The sequence below is a fragment of the Cyprinus carpio genome, chromosome B7 (assembly GCF_018340385.1).
Source record: "Cyprinus carpio isolate SPL01 chromosome B7, ASM1834038v1, whole genome shotgun sequence".
NCBI lineage: Eukaryota > Metazoa > Chordata > Actinopteri > Cypriniformes > Cyprinidae > Cyprinus > Cyprinus carpio.
The window spans coordinates 17,789,463-17,816,481 of record NC_056603.1 but is presented as its reverse complement, the minus strand read 5'-3'; the positions used below and the strand labels follow the sequence as shown (position 1 = coordinate 17,816,481).

Genomic DNA, 27,019 nt, shown 5'->3' with positions numbered 1-27,019 from the left:
TTTAATAATGTAATTATACCTTTATGTGTAATATTACAGATTATAAAATTATTCTGTTTTTACCTTTATATTTGTTTGTGCAGAGTACTGGGATGTATTGATGTCTGATACTCTGATCTTGTTTTTGTGCTGATGATGGTGTTCTGGAGGAGTGGTGGTGCTGAGTTTGGTGGGTTTGGTGCTGAGATGACCACCATACCTCTTCTCAATGCAGCTCTTTCCGCTATAAAACAAATGATATCTCATACTTGAAGTAACCTTTAAGCACAGTATATAACTCTTTGATTATGTTTCAATTATTCTTATCATGTGTTTTTGTTTCCTTATTTGATTCTTCAATGTTTATGAAAAAGACTGTAGTGTATTTTAATAACCTCTAGGGGGAGCAGTGATCTTCGAGATGGGAGAATGATTGTTGCTCTCACACACTCCTGATGAATCGCCTCTATCTTGCTATAAAGCTTAGCAATGTCCTTCTAATCTCTCCTAAGATCAGATAAAGGAGTTTCATTATTGGGTGTTTTTCTTATTCTTTCCATGTCAATGTCTGAGAAATGTGAGCTGGCTGAACTGATTTCCAACCGTGAGACTCAAATCTGTGCTCATTAGGTCCATAATATGCGGCGAGGGAGCTATTTTAAAGTTTTGGAAGCTGGCCACTGTTAGAGGCGGTTGGCATGGATTTTGACTCAAGCTTCCAGGTTGTATGACCCTCTCAGGCTTCAAGCAATTCTTTAGTTCCCAAATAATCGCTAGGGAATCAAAGGTAAAACAATATGAAGGGCTTATATTACACTTTATTGTTATTTTTGCCATAGTGTCATTTTAAGATGCATGCAGACAGGTATACATGTTCATGTATTATTAGCTGTTTCATGTCTCTTTTTTTTATTACAATTTTCAAAAGCTTTCTTACGCGGCGGTAAGGCTTTTGGTCACAGTGTCTTATTATCCCAAGGCCGAAGCCCACAAAGATACAATGGGACTAACAGTGATTCCTACATGGACACAGTACTAAACAAGGTAAACGTTTATGTACAGACATTCTAATACTGCTTACGGAAGTGGACGCACTATTAACAACACTATTACAATCACCACCGACTCAAATGAGTTGCAGCTGGGCATACACAAAAAAGCACACATAAAAAATAAACTTTAGTGTTTGAAATAAACTTCATTTACAGCATGGCAAGAGAATGTTTTGATTATTACAGCATGGGAGAAGTCCAGAAATTGTTTACATATGGCATTTTACAAAAGATTCATTTGCTTGTATGTAAAAAACTACTCTCGAAATTTGATCAGTCTTTAATGCCCACTAGATGACATTTATCCATTAATGAAGGCTGGCGATGTGAAACGATTCTCCTTTGTTGATAAAGTCCCTGCTGATACTAGTCAGTCTTGAAAAGTACGATGAGTATGTATTATGTATGTTCTTATTGAGCATATTTATTTTTTTTAAGTTTCATGCCACATAATTATTTGCCACATTTAGTGCAGTAAGTTCAGTTATTTATATGTACGGGACGTGTACTGATTCAGTGTGCATTTGATTTGAATAAATGTAAAATTCAATGACAACTGGATCAAGTATAATATCCAATATATTACGTTTATAAAAAAACAAAAACAAAAGTCATGATAACAGAAACAAACATTCTGGAATGGTCGCTTGATGTTTTGGGCTTCTCCTGTCTGGACTTCTCACTCTGGCTTTTCAATTCCTTTCTGATATTGATATAACGATTACATATTTACAAAACAAACTTGCATCTCTCCAACAATGTCCACATGTATGTAATTGTAAATAAATGTAAACAAAGAGTAGCATCAAAATCAAATGTACAAAGCCCCCCTTTCATCACGTAGAAAGTTCTTGAGATTCATCGACTCCATTTTCATCTGACTATGCACACACCCAAGAGCAGACGTGGCAAATCAAAAAGAATCCACACTATGCAGTAATGACACATCGTATCTCTTAAGTAATGTTAGCAGACAGCAAGAGTGATGGGAGTTATTTTTGGTGAAGATAAAAGGAGAAAGGTGACTGCTGCATTCAGACATTTCCCAGTGCCCAGAGTTGTGTATCTCAGCAGAAGTCCACCTCAGATCATATATACATAGGAGTCTCCTGACCAGTCAAGAGTCTAAACATGGCAGCTGGCATAGTCTTCATGTGGATCTGTTACAGAACAAAGAAAGATCGTTTTTTACTAAAAAGCATTAATAGCATTAATATACTATGTATTATTCCACTAAACGTCTTGGTTATGTATGTAACCCTCATTCCCTGAAGAAGGGAATGGAGACATCACGGGGGATCTCCAATTCGTCTAATGTTGAATTTTCTACTCATCAAAGAATCCCAAATCATTGTTTCAACAAACGTATTAAGTAGCACAACTGTTTTCAACCTTGATAATAATAAAAAATGTTTTTTAAACACCAAATCAGCACATTAAAATGATTTCTGAAGGATCATGTTATGCTCAAAACTAATAACGGCTACTAAAAATTCAGCTTTGCCATTTCAGGAATAAATGGGATTTTTAAAATAATATATATACTGTATATTCAAATAAATATATTAAAATAGAAAACATATAAATTATAATAATTTATAATATTACTATTTGTACTGTATTTTTTTCAAATAATAGAGCCTTGATGAGCATAATAGACTTCTTTCATGATCATAAAAAAAAAAAACATCAAACTTTCGAAATGGTAGAAAATACTGTATTTTATAAGGCTTACCTCGCCGACAGAATTGGAGAGAGCCTGGACGATTTTCTCATGCGCTGTGGCCACAACACTTTGGCCGTTTATCTCAATAATACGATGACCAACCCGCACGCCTCCTCTCTCTGCGATCCCTCCTCGCATTAGACTACAGATCTGAGGAGCAAAAAACAAACGTTGGACTTAATAGTAACAATGAGATGTCAATACTTTATTTCAGAGTTCCGGTTTCTCCATACTCACAATGCCATTCTGCACACTAAAACCCAGCTGGTATTTGAGGTCTGGCCTCTTAATGAGAACTGTGGTTACAGGAGGGCAGCTCACGATATTTAGCTTCACCTGCACCTGATTTTTCAGTCCCTGATGGAGATATACGAAACATACATGTGATTATATTACTCATTGCGATCTCACCTGCACTGTATTATTACACTGGGATCATAACAATAGGAGATGAAGATTGCACTGCCTTTGTGACCACTTTATTGATTGCCCTGTGGTGGTTCAGCAGCCCTAAACCACAGACCCTTAATAACCAGCTACTCTGAATAACACAGATGGATTCATGGCCGAGCCAAGATTCGGCCCACTGCGCACTGTGACAGCCCAACCCCTCCGCACACCTTGATGATTCCCTGACAGGTGGCGAGAGGAAGCCCCACCAGGCTGGTGTTGTTGATTGACATGATCTGGTCACCGATGCTGAGCTTCCCAGAACGGGCGGCAGGGCCTCCATTCATCATGTTGGCCAGGATGACGGTGGGCAGAATGGAGCCCCAGCCAGACTCCACAATAACTATGCCCAGAATCTCCCCCTTCTGCTTCTCCAGCTGCAACTGTGGGAGGAGAGAGATAGAGAGAGATAGAGGGAGTCAGACAGAGGCATAGGCAAGGGATTGGGGTTGATTGCCAATAAAAGGCCATAAAAGAACAAAGCAATTAAGGAAACAATTTTAAATGAGACTGACAGCATGGGGGTTCAAAATAGCACAGTCTTCACCTTTAGTGTACAGTATGTGTTAAAGAGAAAATTTGGTTATTTGGTGCATTGGTCCCTTGGCCACAGATTAAAATATGGCAGTGACATTGGTTATTGTTCAAATAATCTAGACATTTCCATGTAAAAGTTTGGGCATAGTAAGTTTCTTGAATATTTAAGTCACTTATGCTCACCACTTCGTTTGTATAATCAAAAATTTTGTAAACATTTTTGTAAAAACATTATTATAGCAGTTTTATTTTTCCATATTTTTAAAAATGTAATGTATTCATGTAAAGGCAAATTTTTAACAGTTATTACTCCAGTCTTCAGTGTCACATGATACTTCAGAAATCATTCTAATATGTTGATTAGGTGCTCAAGTAACATTTCTTTTTAATATGACAATTGGGTGAGCTCTTAAATGGGCGGGACTTTGCAACAAACTGTCAATAACTGAAACTGTGATTTATGTGACTGACAGCATTTGAGCTCAGAGAGAGATTTTAAATCTTTTTTGGAGCATTTAATTTACCATTTTGCATACTGGAGCATTCTGTTTAATTTCAACATCATAGATAGACACCTAAAATGATCTGAGTACACGTGTGTGTGTTTTTTTTATTTTTTTTTCAACAAACGGAAGTACTGCTGTGCATCATCACTGTCCACTGCTTTATAGTAATCCCCCTTGTATTGAGCAGAAAAGCATCAGTGTGCTGGGTCAGCTGTGTTCTAACACAAAGAGAACACTTAATAGAGAAGAAAGAGTCTGGCTGCTGACCTCTTTGCAGTTGTCAGAGTTTGAGAAGTGGATGAGGTCATCATTGTACATCTCCTGTGTGTTGATGATGTCGCTGTACTCTTTCTGGCTCAGGTCCTCTGGGTTGATTCCATTGGCTCTGAGGAATTCCTGGTAGGCCACGCTGAATGCCTGACCAATGGACTGTGCTATGAGCTGGGCCTGCATGTGTTCGAGAAGAAAACCAGGTGAAACAACCGCAAAAATCCATTCATGTATCCATTTGCCATTCATTATAAATTGGTTACATGCTATATGTAAACAGAACTAAATCATTACACATTTAATTATGAGCCTTTGAAAGACAAAAGCAAGTCAAGTCACATTTATCTTTATGCAATATAGATTGTTTTAAAACAGCTTCAAAGCAATACAGAAAATAGCAGTGTCAATGCTGCAAAATTAATCAGTTATAAAACCAGTTCAATTTTAGCCATAAAGCAGCTCTAAAGAAGACAATAGTGTCATTAGCTCAAGTCAGTTCAATGCTGATTCAGTTTGTTATAATAACAGTGTTAAGTTGAAAGTTCATCTGTTATGAAACAAATTCGATAAAGCACCTCTAAAGAATTCAAAATTGCCATTATTCAGCCCAGTTTAGTTCAGTGCTGATACTGAATTTCGTTCAGTAACAGTGTCAATATTGCAAAATTCAACAAACTCAATACAGCTATTAAGCAACTTTAAAGAAGACAATAGTGTCATTATTCAGTTCAAGTCAGTTCAATTAAAGTTTAACGTTGCAAAGTTAATCAGTTATGAAACAATTTCAATTCTGCTATAAAGCAGCTCTAAAGAAGACAACAGTGTTATTATCCAGCTCAATTCGGTCCAAGTTTTGTTCTCAACCAATAGTGTCATTGCAGTCAAATCAATAATATTTTAAACCCCAGCTGAGCAAGGCAACAATGGCAAGGAACCAAAACTCCATCAGTTGAAAAAAACCTCAGGAGAAACCAGGCTCAATCAGAGAACCAGCTCTCCTCTGGCCTAGAAGTATATTAGTTGCTCTGCATAAAAGCATTTTTGATTTTGGCAATACCTGATAAACATTTATATACCACAAATCAATGCAGTAGGTGAACACTGTGTCATTTTTTCACTCCATTGATTTGATATTTTGTGAATCTGCTCACTCATAGTGTATTATTGTCCATTGATTTCTCACTCTAGAACAGATTTACGTTTTGGAACGGTTTCCATAACTGCCAGCTGTCGTCTTTGAAGACACTGTGAGACGCTGGTGCTACAGTAGTGCTCACTGAGAAATGTGAATACACTGGCCTATTTCAAGCACTGCAACCTTGTTCAAATCTTAGTGAATAATCTTCCATGGAAGCAGAAAAGTTGCTGGCTTAAGGCTATTATATCAGAATGTCGGCACTAGAATGCTAAAGAAGCGCAGTGGAAAAAAGGTTCACTCCCTGCGCTAATGATTGTATCTGTTTTCTGATTTGACAGTACCCCTCAAGCAACGTGCACACAGGTAGGGGTCATACCATTAATAATGAAACATCCCAGTATGTGTGCAGGCTTTGATTTTCACAAGAAACATGGGTGGTTCAGGAATATTCATGGAGTTTAGCAGCTAAATCAGTCACAAAGAAAAAACACACCAGCAGTGATCAGACTGCTGGAGAACCGACTGATTTATATGGGCCCCAAAGGAGGAACAAAGCAAAGTTATCCAAATTTAGGATGATAAAAACTTATATGACATGATAAATTGTGTGACACTGCTTAGTAGATAACTGAGATGCGATAGGAAAACAGATTTAGGATATAACAAATAAAGGCTCTATAAATGACTCATTTGTGGGCGCGCACACACTCATTGACGGAAACATCAAAGAGTGTAATTAGACAGCATGAGTGAGGAACAACTGCAATGCAGAGGAGAGTGTTGTAGAGGAGAGAAAAGTAGGTCCATTAGAACAGGATTATGTAAAGCTGCAGCCAGGGTTACTTTTGAGGCTATTCTATGAACCTCAGGTGAATCTGAACCTGAGCTTCAGCTGAATAATGGCTCACATTCTATGTATACCTATTGTTCAAAAGTTTGAGGTCATTTTTAAAGAAATGAATACTTTAATTCAGCAAGAATGCAGCAAATTAATCAAAACAGCAGAGACATTTGTAATGTTACAAATGATTTCTGTTTCAATAAATGCTGTTCATGTGAACTTTCTTTTCATCACAGAATCCTGAAAGAAATGTATTTCAGTATCCGCAAAAACATTAAGCAGCATGACTGTTTTCAACATTAAAAATAATAAGAAATGTTAGCCTGCTTGAGCACCAAATCAGCATATCAGAATGATTTCTGAAGGATCATGTGACACTGAAAGTAGAGTAATGTATGCTGAGAATTCAGCTTTACCATCACAGGAATAAATGACATAATTAAATTACAAAACAGTTATTACAAATTGTAATAATGTTTCACAATAGTACTGTTTTTACTGTATTTTTATCAAATTAATGCAGCCTTGATGAGCATTAGAGATATCTTTAAAAAATATATTTTACTGAAACCAATCTTTTAAGCAGTAGTATATATATATATATATATATATATATATATATATATATATATATATATATATATATATATATATATATATACAAATTAAATGTTTGGACAATTTTACATATTAGATTAACATTTAAGTTATTCAAATTGTTCCCATGTATGCTGATCACATGTACTCTGTTTTTCCTTCACCATCTGTTCAAACTTACATATGAAAAATAAATAAATAAATTATCAAATTAATAACAACTGAAAAAAGTTTAAATTTAGTATCTATAAAAGAAAGTCATACTGCCGCACAATTTATTTTTTGTCCAAACTTTGGACGGGTATGCGTATAGGTTATAAAAAGGAAACAAAATGATTCACACTTACATCCTCGGACTCAAATACGTGGCATATCATTTTGTACTGTTTCTTGGCCTCGGGGGCTCCAGGGGTCGTCTCGATGCAGTCCTGTGAGGCGGTGCGTGGCATGCGGCGTCTTGCCATCAGAACCACAATGTTCCCGATGTCAGCGATGTATGAGATGGTACGCAAAGCGTTATCCATCATGGTCTCCTATAAAACAAACAAGAGAGTCACCACAATTACTTCTTAGACTTCTGTGGCAACACCTCCCAACACATTACACCAGACTAGAGTAAAGGCTGTGTTTTAATCCCATTGAGCAGCTTAGTTATCATTTCACAGACTTTCTTATCAAAATGGGCCTACATTATATTTTCTTAGGGACAGGCTCCAGATGCAACCTGGGGTTAAGAATGCACAGTGGGTTTCTGGAAGGTTCTTATTCATGAATCTCCTTCAGGAAGATCTGTTTCAAGCTGCAAGCTTACAGCCTTGGGTTAACCCAGATCTTTAAACAGTAAAGTTACAGCCATTCTTGCTTAGTAAAAGGAAGATGACCTTGAAATTGCTCTCACTAAAATAACTTAGATGCTGTTATGATTGATATTCCATGAGCCTGAATGAGCAGCACAAGAAACAGCATGTACAGCATGCACTCTATTTCATATACAAACAAAAAGGTAATAAATAATCAGAGAGCTGAAAGAATTCATGATCCAGAGCACAGGAAATTCATGCAGCATTTCGATTCAATGTGTGGGATTTTCATTTCATTTTTCATTTTGCTGCAGCTCTTTAAATTATAGGAGCATAATATGTGACATGTTTACTTCAAAGAACCCATGAAGCTCAATCTATCAGTTCTAGGAACTTAATGCATAATTTTTATATATGGCTTGCAGATACGCAGTGCTGAAAAAGCTTCCTCTGCTATTCGATAATACACCCAGGTTACATTATGAAAATATCAGTGAAAAGAACAGTGTTTGAGGTAAGGTTATGTTTTAGGCTTTAACTTTGTTTTACTGAAATGCTGCATCTGAGATGCTTTGTCATTGTCATGACACAAAGAATCTGTTTTGTTTTCAGTTGGCTGTGCACTAGAATCCACACATAGTCATTAGCTACAGTATATTTACATGCAGCCAAGTAATCCATTACCAGCCCAGTAGTCAATGTAAAGATGGTATGGTTAAACAGAAGCAAGAAAGAAAAGATATATCATACTATAATATGCAATAAAAAACTATTGCAATTCATACGTAAATCTTACAATGATGGCCTCACTATCAGTTTTATTTTGAATCCTGAATATTCTATCATAGTAAGTTATTATGAAACTTTAACAGTACATTTTAATAAGAAAAGTTTGAATGGATTCTGTGTGCTAAGCAGATTGGACTGAATTAAATCTAAAAGTTTCAGACTTACAGGGTACTTTGAATGTCTGAGGAATATCAATACAACCTTGAAGGCACTGTAATGAATCTGTAACAGCCAATATAGACTCACCGTGAGATGTGACAGGCAGGGTGAGGACTGACACTGCATTGCAGCACATAACGAAATGTCCGTGCCAGCCTGCCCACTCACTGCTGTTCACGCAGAAACACTCACACAGCGATGTTACTCAGTACCAGGGTACTAAATGTACCATTTAAACAGTATGTAGCTCTTCCTACCTTATGCTTACAGTAACACCAGTGTGGAAAAGGAGGAGCTGTTGACTATACAGCATGTGTAAAATGTGCAGCTGGAGATTAAGCACAAAGCCTATAACCATCATTAAGCTCTCCGTCACTAACAACTGTCTACAAACCTGATCATATGCACATCTTTTCTCTCTACACACACACACACACACACACACACACATTACGTGCTTTATGTCAGTTATGTAACAAAAGGTTATGTAATATATAATATCTGAGCATTCTCTTTGCATAAATATTTCATCAAACCAAATATGAATTATCTCCTTTTCTCCGAGTATGATTTATAATTTATAATGTATACTCCAATTCTCTATGAGAACTCAGATTTTGGCCATTCTGCCTCAATAACAACAACAGTATATATTTACATTTAGTCATTTAGCAGACACTTTACAAATGAGGACAATAAAAGCAATCAAAACCAACGAAAGAGCAATAATATGTTAGTGCTATGAAACTGAATAGGGAATGCTAGTGTTAGAGGGTCATTTTTTAAATAAGAAGAAAATAAGTAGTTAGAATAAAAATGGAATAGAGAGGGCAAGTGTTAGAGGGTCAAGTTTGATAGTGGTTTATATATACAGTATATATATATATATATATCAATAAAAAATATATATATATATATATATATATATATATATATATATAATAAAAAGACAGGTACAGTAGATAAAATAGAAATAGAAGTCACGTGTAGATGGAGTTGGGCAGTTCTGTGAAAGTGATTTTGTGTCTCTTTGGGATGGCACTATAATGCGTTGTTCACTTGCATATATATAAAAGAACAGCTGAGAGCATGTATAGTATAACAAAACATATTAACAATATTTTTATTGACTTTATATAAAAATGAAGATATATATAAATGAAGAAAACAAGCAGCATGGATATTAAACCACTTTGGGCCTTATTTGTTTGCTTATTTGGGGCTTACTTCTAAATATCAACCAATAATTAACCATTAATTCAACTGCCAAATAATCTTCTATTTACTCTTCTTTTTTTTTTCCTTTTTTTTTTGGTTGATCTTTTCAGATTTATTTTATTTTGAAACCCGTATCACTAGGCAGCCGCATGAACTCACCTGGGTGTCTGCATTGAGCACTTTGATCCTTTGAGTTGAGATGAAAAGATCCACCTCCGTCAAAGTCTGAACGTCTCCCTCTGGACTCTGCTGACAAAAAAGAAAAAAACATGAACAAAAACATGAAAAACTACCCCCGACCTCCAAGAGGTCACCATGCCATAACTCACAATGAAGATCACCTGAAGAAAAGGCACAACCTCTCAAACCCCTAATGAAAGCATTTTCATTGCTTATTCATAAATCATGCACTAGCATAAGCTTGTCCACATGGGAGGGCTATGCTTAGCCTATGTGCATCATTAATAGCCCAAATGGGAAACAATATGGTATGCTCAGGTGTAAAGAACATATGGATTGGAAATGTGAAACTGCATTGGTTATTGATAGTCTGTCCAATTAATAATTGATTACTGCTGGGCAACGGTGACTAAGTGCATCACACAATCAAAAAACTTTTTCAAAAAACTTCAAAGCCTATAACTGAGAAACACAGTGAGGTAATCAGGCCAAGACACAAATAATCATTGGGTAAACAGTCCCCTGTGATAAGTAGAAGCCATGCAGAGGTTTGAAGTAATGAGATGATTGACACTAGAGAGCAAGTGAAAGAGAAAAAAGAGCGAGACCCATTCGTTGCAGTGAGGTGGAGTGCAGGGTGATGCAAAGACAGACGGGTAAGTAAAATAACACAATGGCAACACTTAACCAGCTGTCAGGCTGTCTCAGAGTGCCAATCATTTACCTGTCAGTGCATTTTTGCTCAGATTCTTGCTTTTGTTTTGTGTTACTGCAATAAGAAATGGTAGTACACACGGATGACTATAGCTATGTTTTATACAGGGTTAAAAGTGCAGTCTGTGCAAAAATGAAATTGAAATTTTGACTCCATATCTTCAAAGGTTTATGTGACTCAGAAGTGGCTGGTTTGCCAATAGTTAGTTAGAATTTAAGAGGCCTTCACAAATCCCAGACAGCCGGAGCTTCATTTCACATGGTATGAACCAAAACTTATGAAAGTTGCACAGATGATGAACACAGACATGGAGTAGATGGTTCAAAAAAGGCATGTTCTTCTTCTATCTCTATCTCTTTCTTTTTTTTACACACCGCCTTTTTCTTGATTTTGGCTGCCTTCTGTACCCTCTGGAAGACGTTCAGGACAGTACAGGGGTCGTCACACACGGGAGCAGCAAAAAGGCATGAAGGTAAAAAAAACAAACAAAAAAAAACATTAAAACAGGCAAAAACATATAACCAACCAAACACAAAGTCTGCATGCCATGTATGGCATGTGTGTTCTTTGTACACAAACACGAACAAACCCAGAATGCAGCAATATCTCCCCCTGCACACATACATACGGACAGCAAATCAAAGGACATGCAGATATGGGTTTAATAACTATTACTGTACACTGAAAGCCATAAAGAGAAAATAACTTATTTTATGCATTGACATTTCTCAGCAGGATAAGAAAAATGCCTATTTGTATCCGATAAGATATGTTAGTCCTTTTTCAACATAAGCAGTCATTACTTTTAATAAATGCCATATTGTTATAGTTGTGTGATTCATCACTGACACTAGATTCATTGTCAGAATCTCACAACAAATGCAGCCTAAGACCTCAGTTTATCAACCTGCCATATTATGACTGCAGGGAGAACAGCAGCAGACATAGTGGACTGACTGGATAACATACAATGTTTTCTATTGTACAACATTGTTAAAGTCGGCAAAAAAATCATACAGGAAAATTTACAGTATTTTGATTTCCTCAACAACAACACATCATTAAAATGTCAAGATATTAACAATGCACTAACAATGTTTTTTTGAGGAAGAAAATATATAAAGAATATGATTGTTTTAAATATTTAATTTTGCAGTAAAAATGATATTTTTGTAGAAAAATTAAATGGCATAATTTTAGTGTTATTTATATACAATTTATAATATAGTATTTATAAATATTCTGAATTATCTTGATCTATTTTTTAACATTTTAATTTTATTTTAAGTGTTATTGGCTATATACTTTTATCATTTTCATAAGTTTGTGTGTGTGTATTTTTAAATATTCTATTTAGGTTATATCAAATATGTATAAAAGATTGCATAAACTGTATAATGGACATGCAATATAAACAGAGATAAATAAAAGAGAAGGTTTGAAAGAGGAAAAATACCTCTATCTATAGACACTCATAAGAGCCCACTCATTATGAGTCTGATAGTGTGTGAGTATTCTGATCCCATTCAGCTCTTTCTGTCTCTCCCTCACTCTCTACTTTCTTCCACCTGACTGGGGCATGATCCTTTGAACTGCTCTAATCTCTTTCTGGCTGAGCATCATGAGCACAACTACTCCTTTACTGTCATTTCTGCTGCCAACATCCCTCATCCTCCACTGGCAGATGAGAGAGAGAGAAGAGGAGATAAATCAACAGCACAAGAGAGAAAGAGCTTGAAAGTCAAGGGGAAATGAGACTGTGGACGTGTGGGCGATGAATGTTGCATAAATATTGCATCAATCTGGAGGCTACAGGGATACACTTCAATAAAACATTAGGCTTTTTTTCCTATGTTTCTTGCCTAAAACAAAAGAAATGGCTACATCTTGCTTTCTTGGCCAGCATGCAATTTTGTTGGCTTAGGTACTGCTCTTATTATTCATGGCCAGTGTTTCTCAACCCTTTTGTTTTATGTACCTCCATCAGTATGGATCAAGTACCCCTTCATTGACACAAAAATCAGAAATGTGTTCTTTTTAACTCATACAAACAAGCATGAAATATCACATAAGTGAACTCAAACTTTCACAGTGGCAGAACACTGTGGGTTTTTAAGAATTGCATTTTGATGTGAGAGGAAAATTGGGGATGGACTCGTATTGTGGGCAGAAATTACAGCAATAAGTTAAAATGTTGTGATGCTTTTATCAGCTGTTTGGACTCTCGTTCTGATGGCACCCATTCACTGCAGAGGATAATTTGGTGAGAAAGTGATGTAATGCTACATTTCTCCAAATCCATTCTGGTGAAAAAGACAAATTCATCTACATCTTGGACAGCCTGAGGGTAAGTACATTGTCAGGAAATTTTCATTTTTGGGTGAGCTATCCCTTTAATGGTGGCACATTCAAGAGTAAACAAACAAACAAACAAAACAATAGGCTCTTTTAACTGTAGGTGGAACCTAAAGCTACCATATTGAGCATCACAATTTCTCCCATTCAATTTTATTTGAGTGAACAGTCTCCTCCCCTCTGGTTGTGCGTACACCTGGTTGGAAATCACTGCTTTAGAAGAACGGCGAGAAAACACTGTCCTCAGGCTCTGTGCTGACATACTGCTCACTCAGCTGTGGACAGACACATTATCATCTGCAGAGTGGAAGAGCAGATGTGTGGGTGCATGAATCTCAGAGTTGTGTGTCAGTGAGAAACGGAAAGGAAGGAGGAGAAAGAGAGGAAAAGAGAGAAAGGAGGGAGGATTGTGCAACTCATCTCAACTTTTAAAAATCTAGAAACATAATAATAGCAGGGATAGAGAGGATAAGGAAAGAGTGTGTTGCCATGGTTTCATTTTGAATTCCTCAAAAAGAACACAAGCAACAAAAAGAGAACAGAACATCCCTAAGCAAAAGCAAAAAAAGGTGGTCGAGAACACTAGAAGCTGGGGTGGGAGCTGAAGCTGCGTTCTGATTCAGAAGGTCTCTACAGAATACAATCCGCAGGGAATATCTGTCGAAGTTCAGTTCACCAAAAAAAAATTGTTCATGTGGAATGTTTAGACATCATCTGAAACTTGCAAATTATGACATTAATGACTATAAATATTAAATTTCTTTTATATATTTGGCTTTTAAACAATGCTCAAAAGGGGCCCAAAGTATGCCAAGAAAATATCCCCAACACCATTATACCTGCAGCAGCAGTCTGAACCACTGATACACAGCAGGATGGATCCATGCTTTCATGTAATTTACAGCAAATTCTGACCCATCTGAATGTCACAGCAGAAATCGAGACGAGGCAACCTTTTTCCAGTTTTCTATTGTCCAGTTTTGGCGTGCCCGTGTGAATTGTACAGCAGAACATTTAAAAGCTAGGGATGTAACGATTCACTCAACTCACGATTCGATTTGATTCACGATTTTGATTTCACGGTTCGATTCGATTCACAATTTTTTTTTATTTTTTAAATGATATTTAAGAAAAATTATGAATTAAATGTGTCCTTTTATTATTGCTTTGACAAAATGCTGTACATTTCTTTGTGAAATTGAAATATAACTATAATAATATACTAATATAGCACTTGCATATCATTGCTCTTTTGTTGGTTTTTATTGCTTCTATTGTCCTCATTTGTAAGTAGCTTCAACTCCAGTTTTAGACACGTTCTCGCGAACTTTCCAACGCACCATTTTGAAGTGCGTTCCACTTTGTGAAGTGGACGAGGGAAGTTTATATAGACAGACCATTGCTCCCTCGATTTTGACAGAGGGAGCGAGTCTACTTTATATGTACAGTTCAGGCCACTCCACAGACCACAATGCAACACGATTGTGATGTCACTGCAGATCACGTTTTATTTATTTAAAAAAATGGACTCGAATGCAGCCCTGGGGTATATGCTGCAAAGGCACAGCCCTAATCTGGAAAAGGGGGTGGGGGAACAGCAGCTCATTTGCATTTAAGGAGACATGCATGAAAACATGCATGACAAGAAGGAGACATGTGTTTCTGCTTCCACTCAAAATAGGCATATTCAAAATGATATCATAAATAATCTGTGAGGTATTTTGAGCTGAAACTTCACAGACAAATTTTGGGGACACTTGAGATTTACATTACATCTAGTAAAAAGAGGTATAATAGGTCCCCTTTAAGATCGCCCAATACCTTGTAAAGTCCACTCCACAGAATTCTGCTTTCCAATTGGGACATACCCTGAAAAATTTCCTTTTAAAATCTGAGAGAGACACTGAGCAGACAGGTGTACAGTATGTAGCTGTGTGAGAGTGAATGACAGAGAGGCCTGCATTTACAGTACCTCTGTATTACATAGTACCTCTGTATTACACTGATACAGGTGAGTGATCCTGCCGTCCTGAGGCACATTCCCAATCCTTCATCCCCACCATCGGTCTATGTCCACCCAGCTGACAAATTGTGTGCATGCGTGTCTGTGGGTACTGTATGTGTGCTTGTCCTTGCCACAGGTATGTGTTTCTAAATGTGGAGCAGCTTTGTGGGCCACTGTGGAGCATCTCATGTAAAATTAACTGCCAGCTGTTGACCAGGAGGACTGCAATGAAGCATCGCTGCAGTTACAACAACTGTCTTTTCTTAAAATAACATGCAATACAAGAGGGAACAATATAAACTATGGCTAAAACTATGGCTTCTGCTTTGTAAGGATAAGGATTGCAATACCTCATTTCAAAGCATTAAAAATTTCTCTCTTTTCTTTCTGTTCAAAATTTGATGCCTCACCACACTAAAAAAGTAATACTATGGTACCATTTTTTGGACATGTGCATGGCAAAACAATGGTTTTTATTGTACCATGGAACATGAATATTCTAATCATTCACCATCTGATACCATCAAAGTATCCACAGGACCAGACAGCAGTAATTATAAAGTTCACAGATGCTCCTGTCAAGAATAAACAATCTTACTTAGCCAAAAGTTGCATATTCTTGATGCATTCAAATTTCACGGCTCTACAGTATGTTTCCATTTCTTATATTCATATGCACTACTCTGGAACTGTTTCTGTCCTGAAAAAACTAAATTGAAGTATATCAAGCATGAGTGGAGCCAGGCAGTCTGAAACTGATTGAGGCACATCGTGCATAGCATATTTAAGTTAGGACAGCAGCTTCTCACATGGCCTGTGTGGATTCCCATTGCTGAGTGCAGAAAGGCATAAAACATCTAATACAGGACTGACAACTCATCCATTACTTCCTGCCCCAATGGAGTGCCAACTATAGCCAATAATTACAGGAAAAGTTAACCCAAAATGAACATTTTGTCATAATTTACTCACCCTCGTGTCATTTCAAACCTCTTTGAGTTTTTTTCTTATGTTGAACATAAGAAAAATATATTTTGAAGAATGCTAGTAATCAAACAGTTGATGGTCCCTATTGACTTCCATAGTATTTCTTTCCCTACTATAGAGGTCAATGGGAACCAGCAACTGTTTGGTTCTTCAAAATATCTTCTTTCTTTGTTCAATATAAGAAAGAAACACACAGGTTTGGAACGAGATGAGGGTGAGTAAATGATGACACAATTTTAATCTTTGGGTGAACTATTCCTTTAACAGCACAATGAATAGATGTGTGTAGCCCATAGATTCATCCTGGCAATATGAATCATCTTCTGCTATATAAAAAAGACAAACAAACAACAACAACAACAACAACAACAAAAAACACAATTTAGAGCAACTGCTAATTAGGGGTGTGTGATTTTGAAAACTTTTTTGGATTTTGTTCATAACAATAATTAGACGATTCAACAGCTGACTCCTGATGCTTTTAATATTCTTCATACTCAGTGGATTAGTTAGTTGACAAAAGAGGCAGAAATTGGCCACCTAAATTGATTCCAGGGGCATTTTTCACCTTATTAAATATGTGTCATTTTTATCTTCAATTTTTACATTTAACCAATGAATTCAATTAGAGTAAGACACTATAGGGCGGTTAGCATTCAAAGTCAATTTGGTCTGCAGGGGTGGCATAGACGCTGCATCTAAAGTTGCATGTTTACACAGACTATTAAATGCAGCTCAGACTACCACATCCTCTCTTAAAACAATAAATTCACATGAATTTTCCATGTAACATGGCAACAGGAGGTCTTTCTGCGTTAACCAATTGAGGGGAAGAGGGATTACACTTCTACACCAAGGAAAATAATCCTATAACTACTGATTAGTCAACAAGTCCCGGGGTGTAAACAAACAAATCTCATCTCATCTAATTTTCCACAGAGAAATCTCCATCCGCTTCGTCCAAACATCTCGCATGAGAGCCACACCAAAATAAAATGGAAATACAGAGGTTCTCGGGTTCTGTACCTTGACCCGGCTCACTGCCTCCTGGGCTTGCATCATCCTGATGTTTTTGGATGGATTTCTCTCCGACAGGAGCTGAGTGGAGCCCAGGTAGTTGGCAGCAAAGATAATCCCATCAATGAGGTCCTCAGGCTCACAGGGACCCGGCACTGTTAAAGGGGAAGCGTTGAGAATTTATTATTAAAGCTATTTGTTGTGTTGCCACCTCCTCTGTAGACCACCTCACGGTGACTGATAAGGTTTATGAGTGTGAGCTTATCAGGGAGAAAAGTTGCATGCAGATGTCGTGTGTATGAGAGTGTGTGTGAATATGTGTATGTTCTCAATTCCATCCTACTGTGAGGGCTGATAAAACCGCAGACACTGAAAAGCGGGAACGAAGGTGGCCACATGAGGAAAAGCAGCGTGTTCTGGGAGTATTCTGCTTGTGTGATATGGAAATGTGGACGTCATGACACCCACCAAGGGACACATTATGCTGCCATCATTCAGGCACAAGGTTTAAATGTGACAGAACTCCTTTTAATAGAAAGCAGAATTTGTTCCCAAAAGCAAGGCATGACAGCAGCAATACATTCTCAGGCTGCCGTAAACCAAAAATAAGCTTGTGGTCAATCGATTGTCCTGCTTTTCCAGAACTCTCCTTCGCTTCCTGCTATAGTTTGTGAGCATTTCTCTAGCTGAGCATCCACTAATGTGCCCTTATATTAGCAAACATGACTCCTCTAATTACTGTCTCACCACTGCAACCCATTAAAACAGCTTACAAATTCTGTTCGCATTTCAGCATGTAAATCCACTGAGACATAATGCTTTCTTCTGCGCGGCTCTCTAATCTCCTCACTTTGAGTTGGTTTGGTGAATTTGATTTGTTTTTGACTTGATTTAATTGGAATAGAATAAAACTTTTGGGGGCAGATTATCAAATGCAGAAAAAATAAAAGATAGGAGATGCTCGCTTACCATCCACAAAACTGGGAAATGAGGCCGTCTTCTTTGTTGGCTAAGAAACAGAGAAACATTGTTTGATGTACTGTATGAAAGTGATGCTCACATCATGCAGCATGCTTATAAAGTATTTACCTTTTACAAACTAAAAAGAAAAAAACAACAAAAAAAATATATACATGAAAGAAACAAATTCTATAAAAACACAATAAAATAAAATAAATATAAACAACATGATAAAAACATACAAATATACATTTATTATATGCATAATTAAACAACTGATTACCTTTATAAGCGAGTAATTGAATCATTCCCTCAAACAATTTGTTCAAAAACACTGATTTGAAATCAACAGTTGAATTTGTAGTATAATGTACAATATAGTAAGAGCAGTATGCTATTCCAAATTCAGGAACTGTGTTTATGAGTGAGTCATTGAAACAGTCCCTCAAACGGTTTGTTAAAAAAGACTGATTTATTACAGTGACACCAGTATTGTTCAAGAACAATTTTGCATATGGCTTTGTTTCCCCATATTTTAGCTGGCTGAGCCAAAACAGACACAGTATCCATTTATATTTTGTATAATATGTAAAGTTTGCTGAATATTAACTTCCAGTTTACAGTTTATCATGCTTTTTGGTCTAAATATTAGTTGGCCTAGCACTAGGACATATTTGGAGCATGATAGTGTGATATTGCTTAATTCTAAAATCATAACTAATATTGTAATGTTATCACAAAAACATTGCCAAACGGACTAAGAATAGTAAATGAGCACTAGAAATGTGCTTTTCGTTTTTCTTTTTAAATCTAACAAAATAAATAACCTAACACTCAAATGGAAACCATCCAGATAACTCTGGATGTGGCTCATTGTGTCAGAATACAAAACCCTGTCAGTCATTCTGAAGTGGCTCTTTGTAGGACTGAGCCGAGAGCTCTAGAACATAGACACACCGTCAGACGAAGTAATAGCCATCATTTTACAACAGAGCCATCAAAATGGAGGTTATGCTTCGAGAGGCCTTCATTAAATACAATGAAGGCCTGAGCTCCCTCAGCCAAGATAATTAAATGTGTTCAGAGGTAGTAAGGCAAGACTGAATACTGCTTCACATGACATAAGGAGGGACTGTACAGCAAAGGATGTGTACAAACAGAATTCCTCTGGGTGAATACTTTGTGGGTTATTACCATCATGTTTTGACTTATTGTGCAAGTGTTACCTAAGTTGCAGAATGACATATTTATGAGGGGAAAAAAACAAACTTGAAATGCCTTTTTAACAATTATGACTGTGGACATTTTAAGAAGGTTTAACAATAAATATTCTTGATACTCATGGCCCTAATTCACAAATTTTCATGTCTCACTTCCTCCTACAGTACATGTGAAACATTCATAAGGCAATTTTTATTAAAAAAAAAAAAAAAATCCCATCCAAAAGCTTTTGTTGAGAATGATCTAAAAATGACCTTGGCAGAATGCTTGGTAGCGCTATAAAACATGTTTTGAACACCTATTTGGCGATGTTGAGAACCTGCCCAGACGAGGTCTCACATTTTATGGCTTTTGCATTCAGGCTGTGAAGCTCTTATGGAGGTTACATTCATGCATAAAGAATGTGCAGAGAAGCAGTAGAACAGGCAGCCCAAGGCTGAACTCCCTTCTGTCTATGTAAATACAGTACAGCCAGGGCAGAAAAGGGCAAAGCCAATTATTTTACTATATCAACACATGGGGGAGGATGGTGGCAAGCTAGATTTGCTGAGAAAAACAATGATAAATTGCCTAAGAAATCCAGAGAAATGTGGCATAAATAAGACGACAGGCTGACACTAACTAGAACAGCTCTGATGGAAACGTGCACTGATTATGTGGGGTGCATTCTGTCAGATATTGATTGGCTAATGTGTTGTATGATTACAGGCTCACCTCAGGGACGTTGTTGTTCTCCAGTGGTCCATTGAGATCAGACCGCTGCTGCCTCCTTGGCTGTTCTGCACTATTAGACACCTAGAAAGAATTTAAATTGGGAGACATGAGTGACAGATGAGTGAAGAGTGAGATCTGACATGTACAGAGGACAAAAAAAGACACAGATGATGGGCTGCAGGCCACTTTATGAACAGCATTAACAATTTGATGCATATCAGAATCAAAACGCCAAAGGGAATATTTTATGCAGCATAGCGCAAAGTTTTCAAACACAGTGTACTGAAAAATGAACAGATGTTGTCTTTAACTGGAAATGCACAGTGCTAAAAAAGACACTTTTACTCTTTGTCTATCTGCAGGGGAGTTAGAGTCTCAAATGAGCACTCTGTCTACTGCACATAAGGACATTATTACTTGATGAAATTCATTTGTTGCCTGACAGGATAAAATGTAATCTCCTCATTGCCCAAAGGCAATAAAGAAGCAGGAGGGTAATAGAACTTCACAAGACATTCACTGGACCACTGAGGCAATCAGACTAAATCTCACCCCTTCACCTAATTCCCCCTTGGAAAAATTTAATTTCCTATTCTGTTTTGAAAATGCAAAGTAAGGTATTTCGAAGGAAATATCTAAGAAACCCTAATTTTTCAAACTCAGTTAGAAAGTCAGCACCTCCTCTCAGTTTTCAGCAAACAAGACTATTGGCATAATGCATGGATATCAGTGTGTTTGTCTTTATTACCTGCTTAATGACTTTAGGCAGAGGTTTCTAGAAATGAGCCGTTTTCATTTTTGGGTTGTTCAAGCCAAAAATAAATAAATAGATAAATAAACACCCACACAATGTACTGTACATGAGGGAGAATAATGGGACGGAATCTAAAAAGCTTCTCAAGGTAATGTATTCTAGCTGGGTGGAATTTAGTTTATTCCTGAGCATTAACAAATGGCTGCACAAATCATCAGTAATGAAATTCCTATTCTGGGATTTCAAGAAATTGCTTTTGATCAGGGTCCCCTTCCTGTCTAGGTTACAATGAGACGGTTCCAATTTCTGCCAGATTACTTTCTTTCATCCTTTTCAACTTGCCGCTCAAACTGAGCACTTTTCCCTTGAAATGAGCGAGTAAATGGTAATAACGGCCTATTCTCTATAATTGTCTTTGAAACTACCCCAAAATGATGTAAAATACATTTACATCACATTAAAGAAAACATTCTATGTCATCTCTAAATATCACATTTTATGCGTCAGCACTTAAGAGCATAAAATACTCCATCAGTACTCACTTCTCAGCTGTCAGGATTTTGAGATTCTCTTTTAGGGCATAAACAAGCACTAGTCTTGGTTACTCAGATGCCACTTGTATTTAAATAAAGGCTGTCAACATTCATATTAATATTTAATTATAATAATGAATATGCATATTTCCGAGAGCCCTTTGGGGATGATCTTTATTATTAGATTAAAATAAATAACATTTAATATTACATAAATTTTTCTGACTGTTTAACTATTTAAAAGGAAACAGAAGTCTGTCCAAGTTTGACTGTCACTGTTTTCCTATGGGGCTAGGAACAAGAACAAGAATTTCATTCTTTATTCAGCAAGGGTACGTTAAACTGATCAAAAATAAATGTATAATGTTGCAAAAGATTTCTGTTACAAATAAATGTGGTTGTTTCTATTCAGAATCCTATAAAAGAGTTTAACGGTTTTCACAAAAAGCAACAGAACTGTTTTCAACACTGGTAATAATAAGAAATGTTTCTTGAGCACCAAATCAAAATATTTTACAAGATCACGTGACACTGAAGACTTGGGTAATGCCTGCTAAAAACAGCCTTATCATGAGAAGAATAAAGTATTATTTAAAAGGTGTTATTATAAAATATAAAAAATACTTTACAATATTACTGTTTTCACTGTATTTTTGACCAAATAAATGCAGCCTTGGTAAGAATAAGAGACTGTATTCAAAAACACAAAAAAAAACTAAAAAAAATGAATATTATTACAAAATACATTGATAAATAAATCTAACACAAATGTCTAATGTATTTAGTTGATCCTATTGCTTTTATTTATTTTTATATTTTTTTATTATGCTGATTTAGTCTGTTTTCACTGAACCCTGTATTTCCCCTTAGTAAGCTGCTACAGATACAGATCCATTTACAGCTTGCTATGCAAATCCGCCTACCTGCTCTCTCACCTGGTCCTGCGTCCATCTCTGTCTCTCCTCTGGTGTGTGAGGTCGTACCTTAAAGTTCCTCTGGAGCTCAGGATTGTGTCTGGCAGGGGGGATGTTGAGGGATTTGGGCCTGCCGTCATGACGGTGAGGCTGAGGGTATGGGGTAGGAGCAGGGGTGGGTTCTGGTTTGGAGCGTGTCTCTGGCTGGTACCCACTCGGTGCTGGATCAGCCGGCAGTTCCTCTGGACTCTGATCAGTGCCGCTGCTAAGACTGCCCATACTCATGCTCATCTTAATCTCAGCTACTATCTGATCAATATCCTCCTCTGCCTCCTCTCCTGTCTCTCCGTCTGTGCCCTTATGCCCCCTGTATGGTGACGCATGCACAGAGTTTCCATTGTCCTCCGTGGCGTAGTAGTCACCTGCATAACCAACTCTGTCTTGCCCCACCTGTGGCTCTTCCTCCTGATCAGGGCAGTACCCCTCACTTCCTTCGACATCCTGCACTTCTTGATCTTCAGCAGGAGGTGGAATCTGTTCCTGGTGGGGATCCGGATAGTGTTGTTGTTGTTGGGGGTGGTGATCGAGGACAGGTTCAGGCCTGCCATCGTACAGCTGCTGGTCATAGTCCTGCTCGAGAACTTCGCAACGCACTTCTCCATCATCGCCATGTGCATCATCCTCTCCCTCCACCCATTCCTCAACCGCTTCCTGGCACTCATCTGTTTCTGGAGGTGGCTCTATGCGACCGTCCGGGTGTCCGTACTCAGGCTCATTACAGTCCATTCCCTCCATGTAGCTGTCATCCTCAGGACAATAGCGGATATAATACGTCACACCTTCATCCTCCTCTGGTAGCCCTTCATCGAAATCGTCCTCTTCTTCATCAGACGTATTGTTGACATAGTCGGAGCTAGAGTCTCCATCCAGACTGTCCGGGTGCCTGTGGTAGTCTCTGTGGGCGTGGTCTGGAGTTGTGGGCGTGGCTGGTCGGCTGTCTGTCAAGTCTGCCTCTTCTTGGTTGTGGTAGGAGTGTTGGGACACTTCAGGGTCCTGGCGCTCTTCATACTCCTCCTCAGGGTGCTCAGGCTCGGGGTACGGGGCTGGGCAGGAGCGTGGAGCTGAAGCGTGAGGCTCTGTGGCCATGCTGCTGTTGGTCCCTGGCCTCTTCCTCTGAGCCATTGAGAACTGCTCACAGGCCGATCATCACTGGAAACCTCAATCCTGCCAAACAAAAACACATTGATAAGTATGGCAACATTCATGAACACTTATATAAAAACAGTCGATGTAATAAATGAAGGTTAACTCAAAACCTGACAAATAATAAAAAGCATGCGCAGGTGGAAATTCCCTTGTTTTGAGCAATTAACTTCTTTACAATGCATGTGACCAACCAACATGAGTATATACATAAAGGAAGAGTTCTTGTAGCTCATATAGTACATGACACTAACAATCCCAAGGCTGTGGGTTCAGTTGCAAGGGAACACACTCATAAACACTGTGTAGAAAAAAAAAGTGTCACTTTCAAACAATGCTTGTGCCAAATGCATACACTACCATTTCAAAAGTTAGGAGTTAGTTATAAAATAAAAAGAAAAAAATACTTTTATTTAGTAAGGATGTATTAAATTGATTGAAAGTGAAAGATATATTTTATTTATAAATAAAACTTTTATTATTTACATTATAAAAGTCTTTACTGTTTCAAATACATGCTGTTCTTCCCATACCAAAGAATCCTGAAAAAAATCTATCATGGCTTTCACAAATGTATTAAGCAGCACGACTGTTTTTAATAGATCATAATAACAAATACTTCTTGAGCCCCATAACAGCATGTTAGAATGATTTCTGAAGGATCATGTGACACTAAAGACTAGAGTAATGGCTGCTGAAAGTTCAGCAAACAGTTAATTTAAATAGGTATGATTTCACAATATTACTGCTTTTACGGAATCAAATCTGGATCAAATATATGCAGCCTTGGTGAGCGTAAGAGACTTCTTTTAAATAGAAGTATGTATGTAGGTATAATTACAGTTTAGCACCTAGCATTTAGCCATAAGAGCCGTCTTATACTGTCTGTGTCATTTAAGATCAGATTAAAACAGAACACCGTGTTTCCAATAAAGTCCTCCGAGTTGTGCAACAGTCTACGGAGAACACACACACAGGTCTTGATGTGTGAGACTGAACAGGTGAGCTGTAACACATCCACATATTCAAGCACTGCTGGGTGTATTGATCTCTGAGTGGAGGCACAATCTCTTCTCAGCTTTCAGTATCTAATCAGTTTCAGTCATCCAGTCTGACTGATGTTCACTCCAGCACATCATTGAACCGCTCCAGCTGACATGATGTGAAGAACAACACCTGTTTTCTCAGACTTGGCTTTCAAAGTCTCCAAAGCAGCCTAATTAAGTCATCAGCAAATATTTGGACCATTACACTGACATACAAATATATTTTCTTGGCTAAACTAAAACAGGAGTCTATTATGATTACTTTTATTCATAATTTTATTCTTATTATTATATTTTGTGAAGAACATTTAGTATTTTTATTGATAAATAAATTAATGATAAATATAAATATTATTTCCAACAAATATGAAAAAAATGAAACCTATACACAGGTGTGGGTTCAATACAATTTGTACATGTTCTTGAAAGACGTCTCATGTCAGGGTTGAATTCTATTTGAACATATTTTAAAATGTAATTTATTCCTGTGATAGGTGAATTTTTAGCAGCCATTACTGTAGTCGTCAGTGTCACATGATACTTCAGAAATCATTTTAATATGCTGATTTGGCGCTCAGTTGAGTTGTACTGATAAATATTTGAATCTAAGCATTACTTGGTGAATATAAAGTTAAAAAAGAACAGCAATTATTTGATGGAAATTGATGTCACTTTTGATAAATTTAATGTGTCTTTGCAGAATAAAAATATTAATATTAAAATAAAAAATTAATTTACTGACTCAAAATTTTGAATGGTAGTGTAAAAAAAAAAGATTATTTTATGGATGGAGCATGCAGGGGAAATGTTGGCAGTAAAAATGATGAAAAAAAAAAAGACCCAAGCTGGTCAGCCGAAGAGAAAACCCTTATTATTAAGCACTGAACACAGTATCAATAAATATGTCTTTTGTAGAAAAATCTCTTTTTGCTGACTCTTAAACATTAAGATCTTGACATCTTAGGACCCATGGAAATGCTGGGATAAATCTCACATGCCTAAATTGCAGTTTGAAAAGATGTGAACATGACAGAAAGAATGGTTGAAGTTTTCTGTCAGAAGCTTAGAAGAGTAGGCAAGACCAATTTCACTAACATAAAAAAGCAATTAGATGTCAGTGTTCAGAGATAAATCATGACAATAGCGGCTGTACAGAGGCTGCATTATCACACGCAGAATGTAAAACTCAAATCAAACGTGTAACGGTGTTGGTGTAAATCTTGTTCACAAATCCTCTCACAGACACACACACGGACACAATGGCATGTTGCTGTCTCCGTCAGATGCCTGCAACAACAGCTTAAGGAGAGACTTTTATTGCTGCTTTCCCTTTTGTTCATCCTTTCTCCCTGCCTTTAATTACGCCTTCCATCACCAGTCATTACAACAACTAATTATCATAGTGCTTCTGCTCCTCCAGTCTTACCATGAATTTCTCGATTTATAGAATATTTTATTGTCTACACACAAAAACTAACTTTCAACACACATATACTAACTTTTAATTAATAAATTATTTTTTTGTCTCTTTTTGTGTCTTCACACACTATAGCACATTTTACCCTTATTAAACTCATCATCATAGTTAAACCCTATCCGACTGATCATTTTACACCTTTTTGAAGAAATTACTGTTTTCTCTCCACCTGTTATTGATGAGCATATAGTACAATGAGTGTTTTATGAGCCCTCCCCCAACTTCTGTCAGTCAATCCCAACCAACGCTCTGGAGGCAACAGTCTCCCAAAGGCACCCCTGACCTTTACCTCATTGTTCAGTCATAAACCACACCCAGGAATAATGTCTGGAACGCTCCTGTTATCCGAATTTATAGCACACACATAGCATATACTGTATACAGTATCATTTCCATTTACTGAAGCTGAATACATTACCATGCCAGTGACCAGACTGTCAAAAAAAGATGAACAAGAAATCAGTCTCATCTACCCAGAACAACTGGGATCGTGTTCATTTATACACATTGTTTTTAATGTGAAACATAAGGACATTAAAGCAGCACAGCAGACAATATATTAAAATAAACTCAACCAAACTGTAAGCTTATTTGATTTTTAAATATAAATCCTAAAAATATTTTAAAGTGCCCATATTATGGGTAATGAAAGGTTCATATTTTGGTTTTGGGAGTCCCCAACAACAGGTTGACATGCATGCAAGGTAAAAAACACTTTCATTGTCTTATAATATGCATTTATTTTTACCTTACTTTCTCAACGACTCCCTAATGATTTCATTTCATCGTGCCTGTAATGCCTGATAAAGCAGGGTTTGTGGCAGTGCTGCTTTGTGTACAGCGTTACCGGGGAAACCGCTCCAAAAGCGCACCTAG

At 37.2% G+C, this 27,019-nt stretch overlaps 1 protein-coding gene across 9 annotated transcripts in view; it reads right to left on the bottom strand.

Annotated features, from left to right (window-relative positions):
• Nucleotides 1–777: 777 nt before the first annotated feature.
• apba2b (amyloid beta (A4) precursor protein-binding, family A, member 2b) overlaps nucleotides 778–27,019 on the bottom strand; it is a 65,964-nt gene continuing 39,722 nt past the window's right edge. For 3 of the 9 annotated variants that reach the window (XM_042727630.1, XM_042727632.1, XM_042727631.1), the window contains 12 exons: nucleotides 22,427–23,641; nucleotides 20,217–20,297; nucleotides 18,291–18,330; nucleotides 17,331–17,476; nucleotides 11,332–11,367; nucleotides 10,222–10,311; nucleotides 7,444–7,629; nucleotides 4,518–4,697; nucleotides 3,378–3,590; nucleotides 2,995–3,114; nucleotides 2,767–2,907; nucleotides 778–2,191 (listed from right to left, as the gene is read on the bottom strand). In XM_042727630.1, coding sequence (XP_042583564.1) covers nucleotides 2,120–2,191; nucleotides 2,767–2,907; nucleotides 2,995–3,114; nucleotides 3,378–3,590; nucleotides 4,518–4,697; nucleotides 7,444–7,629; nucleotides 10,222–10,311; nucleotides 11,332–11,367; nucleotides 17,331–17,476; nucleotides 18,291–18,330; nucleotides 20,217–20,297; nucleotides 22,427–23,599 — 2,478 coding nt within the window. In that variant the 5' untranslated portion in view covers nucleotides 23,600–23,641 and the 3' untranslated portion in view covers nucleotides 778–2,119. The remainder of the gene's footprint in view (nucleotides 2,192–2,766; nucleotides 2,908–2,994; nucleotides 3,115–3,377; nucleotides 3,591–4,517; nucleotides 4,698–7,443; nucleotides 7,630–10,221; nucleotides 10,312–11,331; nucleotides 11,368–17,330; nucleotides 17,477–18,290; nucleotides 18,331–20,216; nucleotides 20,298–22,426; nucleotides 23,642–27,019) is intronic. The other 6 variants (XM_019106836.2, XM_042727633.1, XM_042727634.1 and 3 more) reach the window with 6 other exon arrangements.